The 19,883-nt window shown below is 46.3% G+C and overlaps 1 protein-coding gene across 1 annotated transcript in view; it reads left to right on the top strand.

Moving 5' to 3' along the window:
- RFC2 (replication factor C subunit 2) overlaps positions 1-15,081 on the top strand; it is a 28,496-nt gene extending 13,415 nt beyond the window's left edge. The window contains exons 6-11 of the mRNA XM_083174115.1: positions 260-360; positions 1,038-1,195; positions 2,024-2,089; positions 3,806-3,886; positions 5,195-5,308; positions 14,675-15,081. Coding sequence (XP_083030241.1) covers positions 260-360; positions 1,038-1,195; positions 2,024-2,089; positions 3,806-3,886; positions 5,195-5,308; positions 14,675-14,782 — 628 coding nt within the window. The 3' untranslated portion in view covers positions 14,783-15,081. The remainder of the gene's footprint in view (positions 1-259; positions 361-1,037; positions 1,196-2,023; positions 2,090-3,805; positions 3,887-5,194; positions 5,309-14,674) is intronic.
- Positions 15,082-19,883: the final 4,802 nt, after the last annotated feature.

The following is a 19,883-nucleotide window of genomic DNA, read 5'->3' on the forward strand; positions in this document are numbered from 1 at the left end:
GAGGAGTGCAGTGTGTGTGAATGTTTACATATAATGGAGATTCAGCAAACAAAATGTATTTTTTTGTTTAATTCCCAAAAGAATCTCAATGGTGGATTCTGTCCAACTTCAGTTACTAAAGATATTACACTGGCAATATTCATACAGCCATGTGCCATAGGTGTCATTAGTGGTGGCTAATGTTCACACATTGTTGGCTAGCTTCCTATCATGCCCTGAATTGTGTTTATTTGTATTGATGATTTTTCTATGCTTCTAGCATGACCGATGGAGCCCAGCAAGCTTTGAGAAGAACTATGGAAATCTATTCCAAGACAACACGCTTTGCTCTGGCCTGCAATGCATCCGATAAGATTATAGGTACAGTATTTCCCAACCTGAAGTACACTTTGTTGGTTTATGATAACGCATACATTTAGGGCCTTATCCTGGTTCACTCTTAGAGGCAAATTCCTTCTTAAATGGACAAAACCCTGTGCACTGCAGGTGGGGCAGATATAACATGTGCATAGAGAATTAGATTTGGGTGGGATTTTTCGGCAAAGTGAAACTGTGTACACACGGGGGAGATTTTAGCACATATCGCTGGCAATATGGTCACTGTGCGACCATATTACCAGTGACTTGTTTGTGCTGTCGGCGATAAATCGCCGGGTGCGTGCTCCCGTGTGCAGCCCCTGATGGTTGCTGGTCGGAGGAGCTTGCTCCTGCGATCAGCTGTTTCCCTGCCTCTTCCCCCGGCAGAGTCTCCTGTTCATCAGCGACCATCTCTGGTCACTGATGAACAGGAGACACTGAGCCATGTATTCCTGCGTGTGTACACAGCTTGAGATCTATATTGCAGTGTAAAAATAATGCAGTCAGTATTTTCCCTGCACAGAAACAAAATAACTTACCCAAATCTAATTCTCTCTGCACATGTTACATCTGCCTCACCTACAGTGAGGTTTTGTCCATTTGAGAAGGAATTTGCCTCTAAGAGTGAACCAGAATAAGGCCCTTAGTCACTGCTTGATTTTGTCTTTATTTTTCCCCAGAGCCCATCCAGTCTCGCTGCGCTGTTCTCCGCTATTCAAAACTAACAGACTCACAAGTCCTTGCTAGGTTGATGACTGTGGTAGAGAAGGAAAAAGTTCAGTTCACAGATGATGGTCTTGAGGCCATTGTCTTCACTGCACAAGGGGATATGAGACAGGTACTGTTTTCTTTGCAATAAAGACATATACCCCTTTTAAAACAAAAATCCCGGATCCGACCCGGCATTTGGAAGAAGGATCCAAGCCGGGTCGGATCCGGAATTTACACAGTTTACACTGTGGTGCTCACCCGCAGTGTAGACGGAGGTGGCGCTTGGAGATGACATCATCTCCAAGCGGCGGGACCGCGGTGATCCCCACCGGAAACACTGATCGCCGTGCTGGGGGCAGCCCAGCACCAAGGTAAGCTGCTGGGCTTTCCCCAGCCTTCGTCCATGAGGTGAATGTATGCCGCACACAGGCATCCATTCACCTCCTCCGCTGCTGTCTGCAGAGTATAGCAGACAGCAGCGCAGGCTGTCTGTACCCCCTGTCCAACCTGCGGATGCTGTGGTCCACAGGTTGCACGTCCCCCATTGATGTAAATGGGAGCCGGGTCGGATGACCCGGCGTACCCAGTTACACCGCCCTCTACCCAGGTCCTAGCCGTTTTCTACTCAGGTAAGAACCTGGGTAGAAGTCCTGTGTAAAGGGACACGGTGTGTCCCATTTACACCGCCTCTGACCCGCCAAAGACCCGGGGTTTTGCGGCGATGTAAAAGGATATAAGTCATTGTTATATTGGTATAGAAAAAGGCTGCTCTATTTTTATTTGTTTTGAGGGTTTATCTAGATTCTAGTGACAGTGTCTGGTATTTTTCTGTGTCCAGGTGCGATTGGATTAGAGACCATACTAATCTCCCAAACTAGCTTCAATTATATATTGGCAGCTAAGATCTTGCTCACCCTTTTTTTTCCTATTGCTAACTTTCTTTAAACACTTCTAGGCATTGAATAACGTACAGTCCACACAATCTGGATTTGGATTTGTAAACAGTACAAATGTGTTTAAGGTAAGTTATTATTATTTTATTTTTTTGCTTTTGAACCTAAAGCTTGCATTGTAGTCTAGGTTTTCCACCTTTTCCCTGTGATTTGCTTGTCTGTGGTTACTCCTTGATGATCGCTTAAAAACCATTCTGGTCTTCAATTAGCAGGTCTCTTACACAGACTTAATAAAAACTTATTCTGGTCAGGGGGGTGTACTCTGCGCCACAAAACCGTGTGCCAATAAATGCAATATATCAATAGGTAATTTCAAAATGCAATAACTTTATTGAGAAATAAGTGTATGTACATACAATCTAAAATTTATAATGGGGGCAATATTAAGACATTTTAGTAGGGTGTGCTCAATAAAACCATATTCTAATACCGGTATACACACTGGGGTAGGTTTAGACAATACAAGACAAACAAACAAAGAACATAGATAAATGGATAAATAAATAAATAAATGAATGAATAGGGACAGTCCAGTGTAGTTTCTCCTTAGTAAGTGGTGGATTGCAAAGTCTCTTTATGGGATTTATTTGTCCCTTTCAAAAGTCAGTGACAAACTTGCATTTCCTGTAAGTGTTGTATTATGAATACACCCGATTTTGGTGGCTTACCAGGGTGCTGTGGGTGGCTTGAGGGTCTGCCGGCAGACTTCCCGGATGGGCTGCGTGATGATGCACAGTTCCAGTGGGATCCAAACCTTGTCCAGGTCATCAACTAGTTTCACCTTGCGGCTTCTTCAGGATGCTGAATGGTCTGATGCCTCTGCCACTTCTCTTTAAATACGTAGATGCTGGGGCTTAGGTAATGTTCATTTCCGGGTATGCAGCGTCATTTCCGCCCTTAGTAGTGTAATGGGAGCTGGGGCTAAGCTGATAACTTCCGCCCTCAGTGTGTGGCGTCACTTCCGCCCTTAGCGATGTGGTGATTGTGCTGGGTATTTGCCTGTGTTGTCCGAGCGCTCTCCCGCTTGCTGTCGCGGGAGAGCGCTCTGCGTCACTTCCGCCCTTTTGAGGGTCTGTGTGTTTGTCGTTATATGCCGGCGTTTCGTCACTTCCGGTATTCGCGCAACGCAACATACTCTGTTGCAACAGAGTATGTTGCGTTGCGCGAATACCGGAAGACCCTCAAGCCACCCACAGCACCCTGGTAAGCCACCAAAATCGGGTGTATTCATAATACAACACTTACAGGAAATGCAAGTTTGTCACTGACTTACGAAAGGGACAAATAAATCCCATAAAGAGACTTTGCAATCCACCACTTACTAAGGAGAAACTACACTGGACTGTCCCTATTCATTTATTTATTTATTTATCCATTTATCTATGTTCTTTGTTTGTTTGTCTTGTATTGTCTAAACCTACCCCAGTGTGTATACCGGTATTAGAATATGGTTTTATTGAGCACACCCTACTAAAATGTCTTAATATGCCCCCCATTATAAATTTTAGATTGTATGTACATACACTTATTTCTCAATAAAGTTATTGCATTTTGAAATTACCTATTGATATATTGCATTTATTGGCACACGGTTTTGTGGCGCAGAGTACACCCCCCTGACCAGAAAAACACTATTCCTAAGGTATTTTGTAGTATACCTGTACTCAGCAGCAACAACACTTTGGGTTATAGCGCATACTTCTACCCCCAACTTCTGCCTTAATAAAAACTTAGTCCATGCTAAATTTACATGTGAGCTAACCAAGACCCTTGTCCTTTTCTAGGTTTGCGATGAACCACATCCATTATTAGTGAAAGAAATGTTACAGCACTGTGTGAACGCAAACATAGATGAAGCGTACAAGGTTTGTTTGTGCAGGTTTTATTGAAAATCTGTATCATTTGTAAAAATGGCATAAATCATGGTTTAGTAGCTATACAGTGTTCTAAAGGCAGGTATTTTAGTGTTGAAATATGTGAAATTGCACTTATTACCCCTACTTCTGGTATATAGCACTTGGTAGAACCACTTCAGTATTTGAGGAAGCTTGTGTTGTATAAGGGGGTTAAGGGTTTCCTATGCTGACCTGACTAAGTGGTTATTAGTGAGACTACGAGACAAATAATTGAGAAAACTGGGAGTAAATATAAGTGTATGAAAGATGATTGTATATAGTGTGTGGTTCAGGGCTTGGTAAGGAAGAAAGAAAATCTATGAATTTGATTGTGGGTTGCTTCGAGGTCCATTTATTGGTTGTCAGAGTTGAGAGACCAGTGTAAAATCGGTCTCTTATAAGGAGGCAGTATTCCTTTTCAAGTTAAAAAGAAGAACCCAGTAACATGCAGCAGTCAGAGGAGTACATGTATAAAATCTCCTTGTGAGAAACACTTTATTTTTCTCAAGACTGTTGTTGTAAGACTGCAGCCTTGTGCAAAGGTGACCACAAAGCTCCCTTGTGGCTCTTAGTGTTAATGTATTTACAGTATAATTGCAATTTTTGCATAGAGGTTATCATTTGTAAGTTGCTGATTATGGAGTAACTAGACGGCCCGTGTGAGAACTTTGCATGCAAATAAATACGATTAATTTTATAGTGAGGATGGTGATTTGTAGTAGGCTGAAAGAAGAACCGGTTCATTTGTAGCCATTTTGAGTAGCTGAGCAAAACTGATCATCTTAAAGGGCCTACACACGGGGATATGCTAAAGTGTTCTGATCTATGTTAGATAGCATAGGTCATCTAGTAGCTTTTATTTATTTGTCCTTAAATTTTTGACATTCCCCAGGAGGAGCCCGTCTCCTCTTATTATAGAAGAGGGGTCCGGGTCTCTGGGGGACCTATCAGGGTCTCTGGGCGACCTGTGTATAGAGGCCTCTGCTGCGATCCCCACTGTTGGCTACAGTGAATATAGGGCATTATAATAAGGTCAGCATGTGTGACAAATTCATCTAAAATGAAAGGGATGAAAATGTGTACATTTTTGGTGACATCTGAGTTTCCAGTTGTGTGGGGTTTGGTACACCTAGGAGTACACCAATCGGCTGCAGTCTTGGGGGTGCAAAACACATTCCTTATATTGTTTATAGTATGAATTTAGGCTTGCCTCAGACGCTGATTGCAACTTTATGCATAAAACAGGGTTGATGTATGGTGACTGTTCTTGTTCTGCAGATAGTTGCTCATCTATGGAAACTTGGTTACTCCCCAGAGGACATCATAGGCAATATTTTTCGAGTGTGTAAGACTTTTCAGATGCCTGAATATCTCAAGCTGGAATTTATTAAGGTAAAATATATCCTGTAGAATAAAAGTATATTACAATTTTCATAACACCAGGACATACGAGTACATACTTTTTTTGTAAGAGGTGGTTTTAAATCTATATCTAGGGGTTCCTCTGGCCCTAGTAGAAAGAGCGTTTGTCTTCCTGTCTGTGCCCTAACAGGGCAATGGTGGGAGATCAATGATGCTTGGCCCCTCGCCTACTTAGTGCCACAAACCGGACTGGGAATTTCAGTCTTTAAATCTATAGCAATGAGGGGTGCCAACCTTCACAGACTGGGGGTCCGATTTAAGACCTCTTGGCACAGCCGCAAAGTTGAGTAAGGTTCGCATGCAAGGTGATTGATATGCAGTGGGGGTGGGAACTGGCCATTTCATGGAGTGCTATTTTTTTAATGCAGCGACGAGTAAGTCCTGGGCTACGTGGTGCCTGCAATGACTTGTGGCCAGTGTAGAAATCATTTATGGTAAGCCTTGTTACGAAAGATTTTGTATATATTCACATGGGTGTGAACTGGTGTGCACCCTTAAACATCCATTTGCACAGTGAGTGCATTCATTTGCCAGGCGGGATTTCAATGTGGTGGCTTAACATAATGCTGGCCTCTGCGAAATAGCAGGTATGCAAACAGGTCTGAATCAGGCCCCTGATCTTTAATTATCCATTTACTCTCATTAGTTAAACCAATATGACTAGTATAAATTAGTGTATATTTAGAAATGTTGTCTTTGTTGGTGCTCCCAAGAGTTCATGCTTAAACTCTATATAGAAAGGAGGTAAATATTTTTTATTAAACAAAACATTACATATTACTATGCTTTAAAAATGGAAATTATTCCTTCTGCTTTCCTAAAAAAAAACCTGTGATAAATCCACATATTATGTTCATATGCATATAGATGGTTGTGAACATACAAATGGTACAATACAAAAACAAATTTGCTGGGTAATACCCCTTTCTCTTTCCTCCACTAGGTGACACTGGAGAGTTACAGTGGGGAATAGAAGGGCGACCACAGGGAGCATAGGCACTTTAGAATAAATTAACAGTGACAAACACCTCCCCTTCTAATTCCTCTCCTAGGCAGTCTTAGCATGTGCCCTGCGGGAGCTGGGTGCATTTTTGGCTCACCCTTGGGCTTTTTAAATTTTTTTTTTTTTTTTAGACCCTGTCCCTACCTGCCTGCGTTGAGGGCGCTGTTGCGAGGACCGGTCGCAGCTGCATGCAGCTTGCCTCCGGTACCAGGCCACCGGAACCACCGTTCCGGAGGTCCCGTAGCCAATGCACGCATTGCGCCTTGCAGATCACTCAGCCACGCCGCTTCCAACAGGCCAAGAGGCTGTAACTGAGTCACAGGGGGCTATAGAGGATCAGGAAGCTTGGACTATGTCCAAAGCTTCATAGCCAGGCGCCATTTATCTCTAAAGCGCGGTAGCTGTGTGGATGATAATGGCTGGGGGTTCCTCCAAGAAAACTGCCTGCAAGAAATGTGGTAATAAGTTTACCCCACAAGCTGAGGGCTCCCTTTTTCTGTGACCCCCTCCTACACTGGCCCTGGCAAACAGAATTTTTCCTCAGCTGGATGACACAGATGAGAGGATATGCCTGACTTAGAGGAGGGTGAGTTTGATGAGCCAAAGGCTCAGCTAATACCAGAACCAGTGTTTACTTCTCGGGCTGAAAGATGTAATCCAAGCAGTTTGTTTAACTCTTAATGTATTTAAGGAGACCATCTGCGCACCCCTCCGTTTTTGCTAAGAAGCAAAAACAATCTGCGGTTTTCCCTAATTCTGAGGACCACTTAAAGAAGGCGTGGTTACACCCTGACAAAAAATGTCAGGTCTCCCAGAGATTTTTTTTACCTCTTACCCCTTTCCTGCAGATAGCAGAAAATCATGTGAAACGCCCCCTGCTGCTGTTCCATCAGTATCTTCTTCCCATACCGGGAGCTTCTGCTTTCAAGGATGTTTCTGACAGGCGCTTGGAAAGCATCTATACCTCTGGGGCCTTCTACAGCGCCCTTTGTCTCAGGGGATCACAGGGTGGGAGGCCTCCTGTTGTCTTATCAACAGGTTTGGTCCCTTTCCTGTCAGGACTCCTGGGTAAAGGACTTAATTGCCGTCGGGTACAAGATAGATTTCTTGTTACCCCTCCTCTTCTTTTTTTTCCCCCACAGGTTTACCTGCTTCTCCAGAAAAAAAGCAGGGTTTTAGAGATGGCCATCAAAAAACTCAGGCACATGGCGGTGGTCATACTAGTCCCAGAGGAGGAGAGAACAAAAGGATTCTACTCCAGTCTCTTCCTCGTTCCCAAGCCACATGGATTTTTGGTATCCATCGATATAAAGGATGCATACCTGCACATCCCCATCTGGCCCCCCATCAGGCCTATCTCAGGTTTGCAGTTCAGAACTGCCATCTCCAATTTCGGACCCTCCACTTTGGTATTTCATTCGCGCCCCGAGTATTTACCAAGGTCATGGCAACCATGATGGAAATACTGAGGGCACAGGGGGTAACCATCATACCTTACTTGGATCTCTTGCTAAAGGCATCGTCCAGGGAGATCCTGTTGCAGAACATCCAGCTGACTCAGAGGACATTGAAATCTCACGCGTGGATGCTCAATCTCCAAAAATCCCAGGTTGCTCTCTCGCAGAGACTGCTGTTCCTAGGGATGATCCTGGACACAGTCCAGAGACGGGGTTTCCTTCCCATGGACAAGTCCAATTAATAAGCAGGTAATCAAGGGACACCACCACCTGCTTATTGCACAGGACTACCTGATACAAAACATCTTCAGGATAAAACCTTGGGACTTCAGCGGGTATATGGACACCCACAATACCAGGTATATGGATTATAAAATGGGAGACAAAACGGCATCACGAATAGGAACAAGTGGGAACCACCAATTATTCCTCTCTCCTCAGCAATAATTTAACTTTGTGCATATTTTAATTGTTGTGAGTATATACTGTTTAATAATAAATCTTTATTTTAATGTGATACCCAATTGATCGATGTGTGTTAACTTTTAGTTAAAGCGCTCCACCACTTTCTTCTTTATCTATATGTATATGAACATTATATGTACATTTATAACTAGAATTAATTCAATTTTTAAAGCATACCAAGAAATATGTAATGTTTTAATTAATTAAAAAAAAATGACACAGGAAAAATTATTTTCCCTCCTCCTATATGTATTCTATAGAAAGCCTGTAAGAAATTATAAACTATAAAAATATTATGTTTCATTGAAAACATTACAAACAAGCATCGGTATCTGTTGATTTTATATTTAAGGTTGAGTATCCCTTATCCAAAAAGCTCTGGACCAGAAGCATTTTGGATAATGGATTACTCTGTAATGTAAAAATATTCTGAAATACAATGAGGAGGATGGGAGCCATGTGTCAGCCCAAAATTCATTTGTTATGTAAATACATGAAATACACACAAATATATTTTGTTGTGCATGAAGAAAAGGTTTTAAAACATGAAACAAAGTTTGTGTCCTATCTCAGGCACCGAATTTGAATGCTAAGCAATCATTTTCTTGCACATATTTAGTGCCAGTTACAGATTGTAGTGTCAGCTACAGATCCTGTTCCCCAGTAGTGCCCAGTTACATAGCCTGTTCCCCAGTAGTGCCCAGTTACATAGCCTGTCCCCCAGTAGTGCCTAGTTTCATAGCCTGTCCCCAGTAGTGCTTTTAACAACAACAAAAAAGTACATTCCAGAAAATGAGATTTATGTCTTACCTGGTAAATCTTTCTTCGAGGACATCAGGAGCCACAGCTTTACAGTGGGTAGTAAGGAGTGGGAGAGCTCCAGCACCCTAGAGGTTAACTTTAACTGCCTCCCAGGCAGCCAGGCTCCTCCCCTCCTCTACTCCGCCTCCAGGCCAAGGACCTCAGTTTTTTTAACAAGCCATGGCAGGAGGCAAGAGAGAAGGAAGAGAAGCACCACACAGAAATTTATTCTGAACACATGTTAGTACCCTCAACAGAGGAATAATATAACCAATGCAACGTAACTTTAACGTAACTGAAGCAGGGGCGGCAGGGAGGGATCCCTGTGGCCCCTGATGTCCTCGAAGAAAGAGATTTACCAGGTAAGACATAAATCTAATTTTCTCCTTCGGGAGACATCAGGGGCCACAGCTTTACAGTGGGACGTCCTAAAGCAGCCACCTATGGGTGGGGACGCGCCTGCGCCGCAGCCCACACACTCTGCCCAAAGGCCGAGTCCTGGGAGGCAAACGTATCTAAAGCGTAAAAAACGCAAGAAAGTACCAGCTGATGACCAAGTTGCAGCTCTGCAAATTTGCTCAGCTGTTGCACCGCCTCTAACACCCCAAGACGCCCCCACAGACCTAGTGGAATGTCCCCGGATACCAGCTGGAACCGGAAGGGAGGCACCCAGGTATACCTGCCTGATGACAGAACGAATCCAGCGGGCAATAGTTTGTTTAGTTGCCGGCCATCCTCTCTTCTGAAAGCCATACAGCACAAAGAGAGTCCGACCTTGGGTAAACCCCACAGTCGTACCAGCATCTGGAACACCTCCTGATGGAGGGACCATTCGCCGGCATTCAATTTTTGACGGCTTAGGAAGTCCGCTTCCCAATTCTAGACTCCTGGGATAAAGTCCGCTGAAAGAGCCGGAATCTTCTTTTCCACCCACTGAAAGATGCGGGATGCTTCCACCATTGTGGCCCGGCTGCAAGTGCCGTCCTGGTGGTTGATATAAGCTACTGTGGTCGCATTGTCCGACTGGAACTGCACCGGGCGACTCCTCAGCCAGGGTTCCGCCAGGCAAAGAGCTCAGGAGTCCCTCAGTTTGAGGAAATTGATTTGAAGCTTGGCCTCTGAGGTAGACCAAAGTCCTTGGAACGACCTCTGGCAAGTGACCGCTCCCCAACCGCGGAGACTGGCATCCGTGGTGAGGAGGGTCCATTGGTGGATCCAGAACGGCCGTCCCATCATGAGGTTCTGGTCCAGGAGCTACCATGAGAGAGAGAGACTGACTCTCTCGCGATAAGGTGATCACCTGAGATTGTAGAGAAAGGTATGATCCCGACCACTTGGAGAGGATCTCCTTCTGAAGGGGGCGTAAGTGGAACTGGGCATATTCCGCCATATCGAAGGCCGACACCATGGAAGTACCTTCATGCAAGCATGCATGGACACCCGTTGAGGAGAGAGGAACCGACGAATTTGGAAATGCAGAGTCTGGTCCTCCGGCAGGTAGATCCTCTGATGGATGGTGTCCAACCTGGCCCCCAGGTGAACCATCGACTGGACCGGAATCCGTGAAAACTTGTCCCAATTGATGATCCAGCCGTGTCGTTCCAGGAGTTGTATCACCACAGTAAGGTGGTCCCGGAGAAGGTCTGCAGAATGCGCGAGGATCAACAGGTCGTCCAGATATGGGAGTGTCCGGATACCCTGGCTACGCAGACTGCTGCCCATCACTGCCATCACTTTCATGAATACACGGGGGGCAGTGGACAGACCAAATGGTAGGGCCTGGAACTGAAAATGACGGTCCAGGATGGCAAATCGCAGGAACCGTTGATGTTCCAGACAGATGGGGATGTGCAAATACACATCCTGTATGTCCAGGGATGCCATGAAGTCCTCTGGCTGAAGGGCCAAGACAATTGAGCGTAGGGTCTCCATCCTGAACTTGGGAACCCGTACAAACTTGTTGAGCTTCTTTAAGTTGAGGATGGGCCTGTAGGAACCGTTTGGTTTCCTGACCAGGAAAAGGTTGGTGCAAAACCCCGAACCCCTTTTGGGTCAAAGGAACGGGTATGATGACTCCTGTTTGGAGCAAACGTTGAACGGATTGTTCTGACGCTCTGCGTTTTTCCAGGTCTGATGGTAGACCCGTGGAAAAGAACTATCTCGGTGGGCAATGCCAAAAAGTTGAGAAGCCCCGAGAGATCACCTCCTGAACCCAAGCGTCTGTGGTGGATTCCAGCCAGATGGCCAAAAACCCCAACAGATGACCGCCCACCTTGGGATCTCCCAGGTGGGGGCCCACCCCGTCATGCGGAGGGCTTGTCCGCAGGCTTGGGGTCGGGGCGTCTGGCGGCCCAGGGACGCTTGCCTCTAGGACGGGAGGATATGCCCCCCCTGGGAAGATCTGGAGGAGAAGGCCTATCCCCTACCATGGCCCTGGAAACAAAAGGACTGAAAAGCAGGCTGGGGCCGTGGAGCCGGGGTGGATGGTAGGAAGGCAGTTTTTGAAGCTGCCACCGTAGCAACCATTTTATCCAGTTCAGGACCGAATAAGAGGGAATCGTCAAAGGGAAGAGCCTCCAAAGCCTTCTTAGAGTCCGTGTCAGCCTTCCAGGAACGCAGCCATAGGGATCTGCGAGCGGCCACTGCTGAAGCTGACACCCTAGAGGAGAGAGTAGCGGAATCAAGAGCTGCCTCGCCTAAGTAGAGGGCAGCCTGGTGTATCAACTCTATATAAGGCGACAGAGTTTCTGCTGGGGCCCCCTCAGACACCCCTGCCGCCCGGACAGCAGCCCATTTAGTTAGGCCCATAGCCACCAAGGCTGACGCCAGGGCAGGCCTGCCTGCTGCCCCAGTCGTGGCTTAAATAAGCTTCAGGAAGTTTTCCAACTTCCAGTCCGCTTGGTCCTTAAGAGACGCTGTAGGAATTGACAAGAGATAGGCTTTTACCAGTTTTGCCACATGAGCGTCTACCCTGGGGGCCGTCTCCCAGGGGGTCCTATCCTACTGAGGGAGAGGATAGAGGGAGGAGAAACATTTGTGAATGACAAACCTCCTTTTGGGAACCTCCCAAGCCTCCCTAATGACCTTGTCAAGGTTATCCGACTTGGGAAACAAAACCAAGGAGCGTTTAGGGCACTTAAATATAGGGCCCGAATCCACAGGCGGATCAGCGTGGTCGTCTATTAGAAGGACTTAACCGCTGTAATCAGGCCTGGCACATCGAGACGGGGGGTTCATCTCTAACGCAGGCGTCCCCTACGTCAATGGCGTCATCGACGGCCTCCTCCAAATAATCGTCATCCTGATCATCATCATCATCATCATCATCCGAATCACGCATGAGGAGGGGCCGGAGTGCCGCAGGTTTTTTAACTAAAGATTTGCATCTATCTGCGGGTGATGAACCCTCCCCCTGGGCATCCAATGCTGAGGGGGCTACATCTACCGCCGGTGAAGACGGCATGGGCTGCTGGGGCAGCGCAGCTGAGACTTGATCCACCAGCTGCGCCATCATCTGTACAAGGGATGAGGCCCAAGCACGCTCCTGAGAGGAGGCCATAGGCGTGGGCAGTGCCTGCACATTGTAGCAGCTTGCGCATAAGCTGTCCTGTATATAGTATAGGGGAGATAGGCCTGCACTACAGGCCGTGAATGACAGCAATGCTGGGGCCTCCCCCCTCTTAGACTTGCCCTTGTTGGGCATAATTATCTTTAAGTACAGGAGGGCTGAGTACAATATAACACCAAATACACTGCAGCAGTTAATGGGTTAATAAGGTACACAGAAACAGCAGGCATACAGTGCAATGAAGGCAAATGGCACTGGGCTCTAGCAGCAGCTATGGCTGGCTGGAGCACTCAGAAACTGTAACCTGTGTCCCGCAGGAGAGGTACAGGGGGGACTTGCCCAAGCCTCCTGGCAGTGAAGGAGTGGAACCCCAGGTGGCAAGGAGCTTCTCTGTGTCCCTCCTGCTGCTCTGTCACTGAAAAATCTGTGTAAAAAAAATAAATAATAATTTAATATAAAGTTATGGCTGCTAATATAGCAGCCCCTCTAGTGGGTGCATCTGGCTCCTGCCAGCACCCTGAAAAACTGAGGTCCTTGGCCTGGAGGAGGGGAGGAGCCTGGCTACCTGGGAGGCAGTTCAAGTTAACCTCTAGGGTGCTGGAGCTCTCCCACTCCTTACTACCCACTGTAAAGTTGTGGCCCCTGATGTCTCCCGAAGGAGAAAATGGTTTTCAGAATAATTTGGATAAGATATCTGGATAAGGCATACTCGACTATATTATTAAAGAAGTCATCTTTGTTTTTATTTATCTATGATTTATTCCTCTATTCTTGGCTAATTTGACAGGCTTTAGTTGAATTTGGCATTCTCTGATTAATACTCTTGGCTGGTTCTTGGTACTCGCATAACTGCTGTTTTGGAACTGTGCATAATAAATTGCACCCAAGCAATTGTCTAGCTATTGTGGCCTTCATAGTATGATTCCTAGTACTAGAAGAGTGAAACTCACTTATTGTGTGGGACAGAGAAATAGTGGGGAGTAAGCAGTAATATAGTTCACGTTTGTTTTATGGGTACTTTTGATTTGTTTTACATATTTGTTTAGGGTGCCGTATCCTGCACCTAGATATAGCAAAAGGGACCCCCAATATGGGTCCGGTATGATATGCCGGCGGTCGAAATACAGACACCGGAATCCCGACCGCCGCAATGCCAACAAGGGGGGCCGTAGATTGACACCCCCCTTGCGGGCTAGCCATACAGCGGGCCTGGTGCCTCCCATAGAGGGACAAAGTGCCGGCATTGTGGCGGTCGGGATTCGGCATCGGTATTTCCACCGCCAGGATTCCGACCACTGGCATATTGACCCCATCCTCCCAATATACAGAGAAGCCTTCACGTTGGCTTGGGGGGCATACACAGAATTCAGAGATATTGGTTACATATATTTTGTGCAAAATTATGTGTATGCCAACGTCCAGGCTTCTCTGTATATTGGGAGGATGCGGTCAATATGCCAGCGGTTGAAATACCGATGCCGGAATTCCGACCGCCGCAATGCCAGCACCTTGTCCCTTTATGGGTGTCCACAACACCCATAGAGGGAGAATAAAATAGTGTGCCGAGCGTATCAAGGCACCAGGCCCGCAGGGGGGGAGGGGGGGGGGGGGTTGGCAGTCCACGCCCCCCCCTTGACGGCATTGCGGCGGTCAGGATTCCAGCGGTGGTATTTCAACCACTGGGATTCCGACCGCTGGCATATTGACCGCATCCTCCCAATATACAGAGAAGCCTTGACGTTGGCTTGGGGGCATACACATAATTTTGCACAAAATATGTGTAACCAACGTCTCTGAATTCTATTATCATGTAGTGTTCTAGACTTGTTTCTAATACCATTCAGTGAGCTGGAGGGAAACCATGGATTTTTTTTCTTACTCAGTATTACCTCTCCTTCCATGCACTTAAATGGTATTACTAAGCTAATTGAGCACCTGCCACTATATATTTATTAAACTTGGGCCATATTTGCTATCAGTAGATGTAGGATTCAGGGTTAACAATTGTGGTGTTCTAATTATAACCACTCTATCTGTTTCAGGAAATTGGTTACACACACATGAAAGTTGCAGAGGGTGTGAATTCTATCCTACAGATGGCTGGACTCTTAGCACGGCTATGCCAGAAGACCGCACTGTCTGCAACATGATCAGATTTGGGGTCTTTGTTTGATTTGTGAGTTGCAGCAAAGTTTTTATATAGCCCTGGTGTAAAGATTCATGTGTTACTTTATTTTTCCCCACCAGAAAGAAGTAATAATAAAAATACAGACTGATTAAAGAAAATATCTCTGCTCTTGAATGTTTTTTTGGTACTCTTTACTTAGAAGGGCGCCCACGATTTTGATCGTGGGCATCGTTAGTAAAAAATCTCGGGCATTGAATGCACTAAAAAATCGGGTGCGATCAACCGACGAGATGCCCGAGATTTCCCATAGGGAGCAATGTTAAATGTCTCAATTGACCCAATTTTCCTGTTCAATGCCTCAATTGACCCGATTTTTCCATAGGAAACAATGTTAAATGGGCCACAGAGGCCAAATAGGCACCCTGAAGTGTATAATGGCCACCCGAATTGTTAACGCCACCCCACGATCAACGTCAACCCGATGCGTGGCGAGCGCAGCGGTACGCGTCCTACGACCTTTTCATACCCCCACTATCCACGTCGGCGTGGAGTTGAGAATAGAAAGTGTGGTGAGCGCAGCGAGCCACAGAGCCCGAAGCGTGGCGAGCGCACGCGGACAGCTGTGAAGCCCGCGAGGAGACGCGGATACCTGTGAAGGTATCCGCGCCCCCTCGCGGGGCTCGCTGCGCTCGCCACGCTTCGGGCTCGGTGGCTCACTGCGCTCGCCACACTTTCTATTCTCAACTCCACGCCGACGTGGATAGTGGGGGTATGAAAAGGTCGTAGGACGCGTACCGCCGCCCCTCGCGGGTTCGCCACGCTTCGGGTTGACGTTGATCGTGGGGTGGCGTTAACAATTCGGGTGGCCATTATTCACTTCAGGGTGCCTATTTGGCCTCTGTGGCCCATTTAACATTGTTTCCTATGGAAAAATTGGGTCAATTGAGGCATTGAACAGGAAAATCGGGTCAATTGAGACATTTAACATTGTTCCCTATGGGAAATCTCGGGCATCTCGTCTGTCGCATCGCACCTGATTTTTTAGTGCATTCAATGCCCGAGATGGGCGCCCTTCTAAGTAAAGAGTACCGTTTTTTTTTTTTTTTTTAATGCAATCTGTTTTTTATTGAATAAAGTCACAAACCATTATTACAATGAGACAGTACAGTGTAATAGTTGAACAAATAAAAATGAATTACACAATTGGTACGTCATTTTTATCTATAGGAGTGTGATGTAATTGTATTCAGTTATATTCATCAGATAGAGCATGAGCATGGTATATTTATCCCTCTTACAATACGAATGCACATTGCTTGCAAAGAGAAAGCACCATCTGATGAGATTGCAGTAAAGAGTCAAAAAGAAAGTAAAGAGGGGGGGAGAGAAGGGATAAGGTAGGTGGGGAAGGGTAATGCCTTAAGACCATTATGACTCCTGAACCTGTTCTGTCGAAACATAGCGGGAATACTCTGAGGATTCTTTAAATTTGAGCCACGTAGTGGTAAAGGTCTGTGCGGGATCTTTCAAAAAAGGACGTTCGATCCTCCATAGACATGTAAAGGTCCATTCTACGAAACCAGTGTGAGAGGGGAGGGGGCGCCGCAGATCTCCAGTGACAAGGAATAACTGCCCTGGCAGCATTTAACAGATGCCTCAGTAGAGATTTCTTAAATCGGGAGATGGGCATATCCATAAGACCAAGCAACCAAAATTCCGGGCTAAAGGGAAGTGAGGAACTAGTAATCTTTTCTGAAATGGTATGAATCTGGCGCCAATATTTCTGGATAATTGGGCAGGACCACCATATGTGTATAGGGGTACCCTGAGACTGCTCACACCTCCAGCAGATGTCTGGCCAAGTGTTATTCATTTTATGCAGTATAGATGGGCACCTATACCAGCGGGATACTATTTTATACTGGGTTTCCAGTGTCTGAATTGATGAGGAAGAGGCAAAGACAAATATAAATATTTGGGTCCATTGGTCCCCCGAGAGGCCTCGATCCAACTCCTTATGCCAAGCCTCAGTGAAGGCAGGTGTCAGGTTACTCAGACATACTTGGTAAAATTTCGAAATCAAGTGCCTAGGAAGCTCCTGGCAGAGAAATAATGACTCAAAAGGGGTTGGTTCCCAGCCTTGACCCCGTTTAGGGAGAGAAGAGACATAATGTCTGATTTGAAGATAGAACCAAAAAAGACCTCTCGGAAGGCCAACATCCCTGTTCAAGTCTGCAAAGGAAGGTAAGCCAGTTTTATCCACCAGTTGGCCCAGGTAAGACACATCCACTGAGTAAAGACTGCAAAGGTTTCGTAAGTTAAACCCTGGGGGATATTCAGGATTGTTGATTAAAGGAGTAAGAAGTGTCACACCCGGGTCAAAAAACTGTAGATGCCTGTGCCTGATCCAACACTGAAGTGTTGGTGTCAGGGTCGGGTGCCGTACTACTGCTCTTGAATGTTATTCTCTCTGCAAAGTTAATGGGCAGTATTCAATGCTCCCGATTCACCGGGGTTTTTTTTCCGGCGAATCTGCAATTTTCACTCCTTGCGGTGAATCTTTTTCACCGTAATCAATGTTCACTGTTCACCAAAAGCGAACAGTGAATGCCAGGCAGTGGTGTATTTCAATGGGTTTTTCACTGGGATTCGCCGAGAGTATTCATTGCAAGGATGGAGAACGGCATTCAGCATGATTTTCGCCATGATTCACCCTTTTGCATTCGATATCTTTTTAAGGTAAACTGGAAAGTGATCTTTCAAAATAAAGTTGTTGTTTTTTTATTTATTTATTTTTTTGGTGTAAAAAAAAAAATTCTGAATTTTCTTTTTTGTAAAGGGGCATGCTGTTTTTATGAATATATATATATATATATATTTATTTATTTTACTTATTTATTTTACACATTCGCCAGCAGGGGGCCGGGCGCCGCTCAATAAATATTCACGTCACGCTCATTACATATGCATGAGCGGGACCAGTGTCCCCTGCCACAATCGCCAGGTCACCCTGTAAGGGTCCAGGTCTCGAGACCCAGATGCTCTGTGAGCCCTGTGGGCGTTTGCTCTAATGTAGTCCTTTCCTCCTCCTCGCTAATCCTCAGAGTACTTCGCAAGTTGAAGGTGGAGGGGGGGCATGTTGATCCTGGTGGCACCGTATTGGCCCAGGAGGATCTGGTTCTCGGATCTGCAGGCCGTCAGTGGCCCGCCCCTACGATCAGTCTGCCACTGTGGCCAGACCTGCTCACACAATGTCTGTGTCTCCATCCCAATCTGCAGCGGATGTCCTTGATGGGGTGGCTGTTGAGACCTCCTTGTTAAGAGCCAAGGGCTTTAATTCAAGGGTCATTTCGACTATGCTCAGGGCTCGTAGGCCTTCGTCGGATGTTGCTTATCGCATCTGCCGGGCTTACTTTTTCTGGTGTCGCTTCCGTCAATTTAATCCCAAAATTTACCGTTTCTACAGAAGTGTTTGAAGGCTGGCCTCCGTCTGTCTTCCTTAAAGGTGCAGGTGTTGGCCTTTATCTATTCTCTTCCGCAGGCAGTTGGCGTTGTTGCAGGAGGTCTTGCGCATCCAACCTCCGTTTGTTCCACCAGTTGCTCCATGGGATCTTTCCCTGGTTCTCAAGGCCCTTCAGGGTCCCCTTTTTGAACCATTGCGGTCAGTGGATCTTTGCTGGCTTACATGGAAAATGGTTTTCCTGTTGCCCATTGCTTCGGCCAGAAGGGTGTCTGATTTGTTGGCTCTGTCATGTCAGTCTCCGCTCCCGGATTTTCATCCTGATAGGGTGGTTCTTCTAACCCACATGTCTTCAACCTGTGGCCCTCTAGATGTTGTAGAAATACATGTCCTGGTGGCCCTGACAGTTTTGGCATGCTCTCATAGGAAAAAATGTGGCAATGCATGATGGAACATGTAGTTTCACAACATCTGGAGGGCCACAGGTTGAAGACCCATGTTCTAACCGATCCATCACACCTCCCCAAGGTGGTGTCCAAGTTTCATGGGAACCAGGAGATAGTGATCCCTGGCCTTTCGTAGGCCGGATGCATCTCCTGAGCAGCCTTCCCTGGATGTGGTTTGTGCTTTGCGCTTCTATGGGAGTCACACTAATACCCTTAGGAAGTCTGATCTCTTTGTCCTCTATGGATTTCAAAAGAGGTTGGCCTGCAACCAAGCAGACTATTAACCGATGGCTGAGGTCAGTTTATCAAGCAGGCTTACTTGGGCACCTCCCTCCGGGTTCCTGCAGGGGTCCAGGCTCATTTCATGAGGTCTGTGGGTGCGTCTTGGGCTGTTAGGGCTGGTGCAACAGCAGAGCAACTTTGTAAGGCGGCGACTTGGTCGTCTGCTAATACTTTCTTATGCTTCTATGCCATGGGTCCTCAAACTGCAGCCCTCTATATGTTGTGAAACTACAAATCCCAGCATGCTTTGCCACAGTTTTGCTATAAGGGAGTGTTAAAACTGTAGAAACACACAAATTTTGTTGTAGCCAGGCGCAACTCCTTCAAAAAGATTTCATAAACCACCATGAATTTAGACGGGTTTATTGGAATAAAAAACAAGCAAACAAATAAATTCGATACAATATACAAACAAATCAATTTCTTGTGGACATCGGACTTGGATCGACAATTTTCATATATTCGAGGATTAGTATACAAGTTTATCTCACCATCAACCGATGCTGCGGTGGGCTTTTACTTCAGGCGAAGTCTCTGCGGCACCACCACAGAAGGCTTGGTTCTTTGGGTGAGTTCCTCAAATAAAGTGCAGGTGCAAGAAAGTGCAAGTGCAGAGAAGGTGCGATCCCAATAAAGTGTCCAAGTGTCCAGGTACAGTGCAAAAAGCGGATGAACTATTGCACTGGGTAGAATCAATACTGTGTCCTTTAAAGCAGGGTCAGCAACGCGTTTCGGAGACACACCGGTCTCCTTTTTCGAACTGGGTATGCAGAAGAGCCCACCTGCCTCATCCCCTTGAAGTACCCAGCAGCCAGCAAGAACACCATCAGAAGCCGTGCCGGGACGCCGGCGAACATCGGGACCTGACAGCTGCATCCCCGCTGCCATACGGGAGAAGGTACACAAAGCCGCGGCAACGCATCGCAACCTCCGTG

Source organism: Crinia signifera, chromosome 2, assembly GCF_055691185.1.
Source record: "Crinia signifera chromosome 2, ASM5569118v1, whole genome shotgun sequence".
Lineage (NCBI taxonomy): Eukaryota > Metazoa > Chordata > Amphibia > Anura > Myobatrachidae > Crinia > Crinia signifera.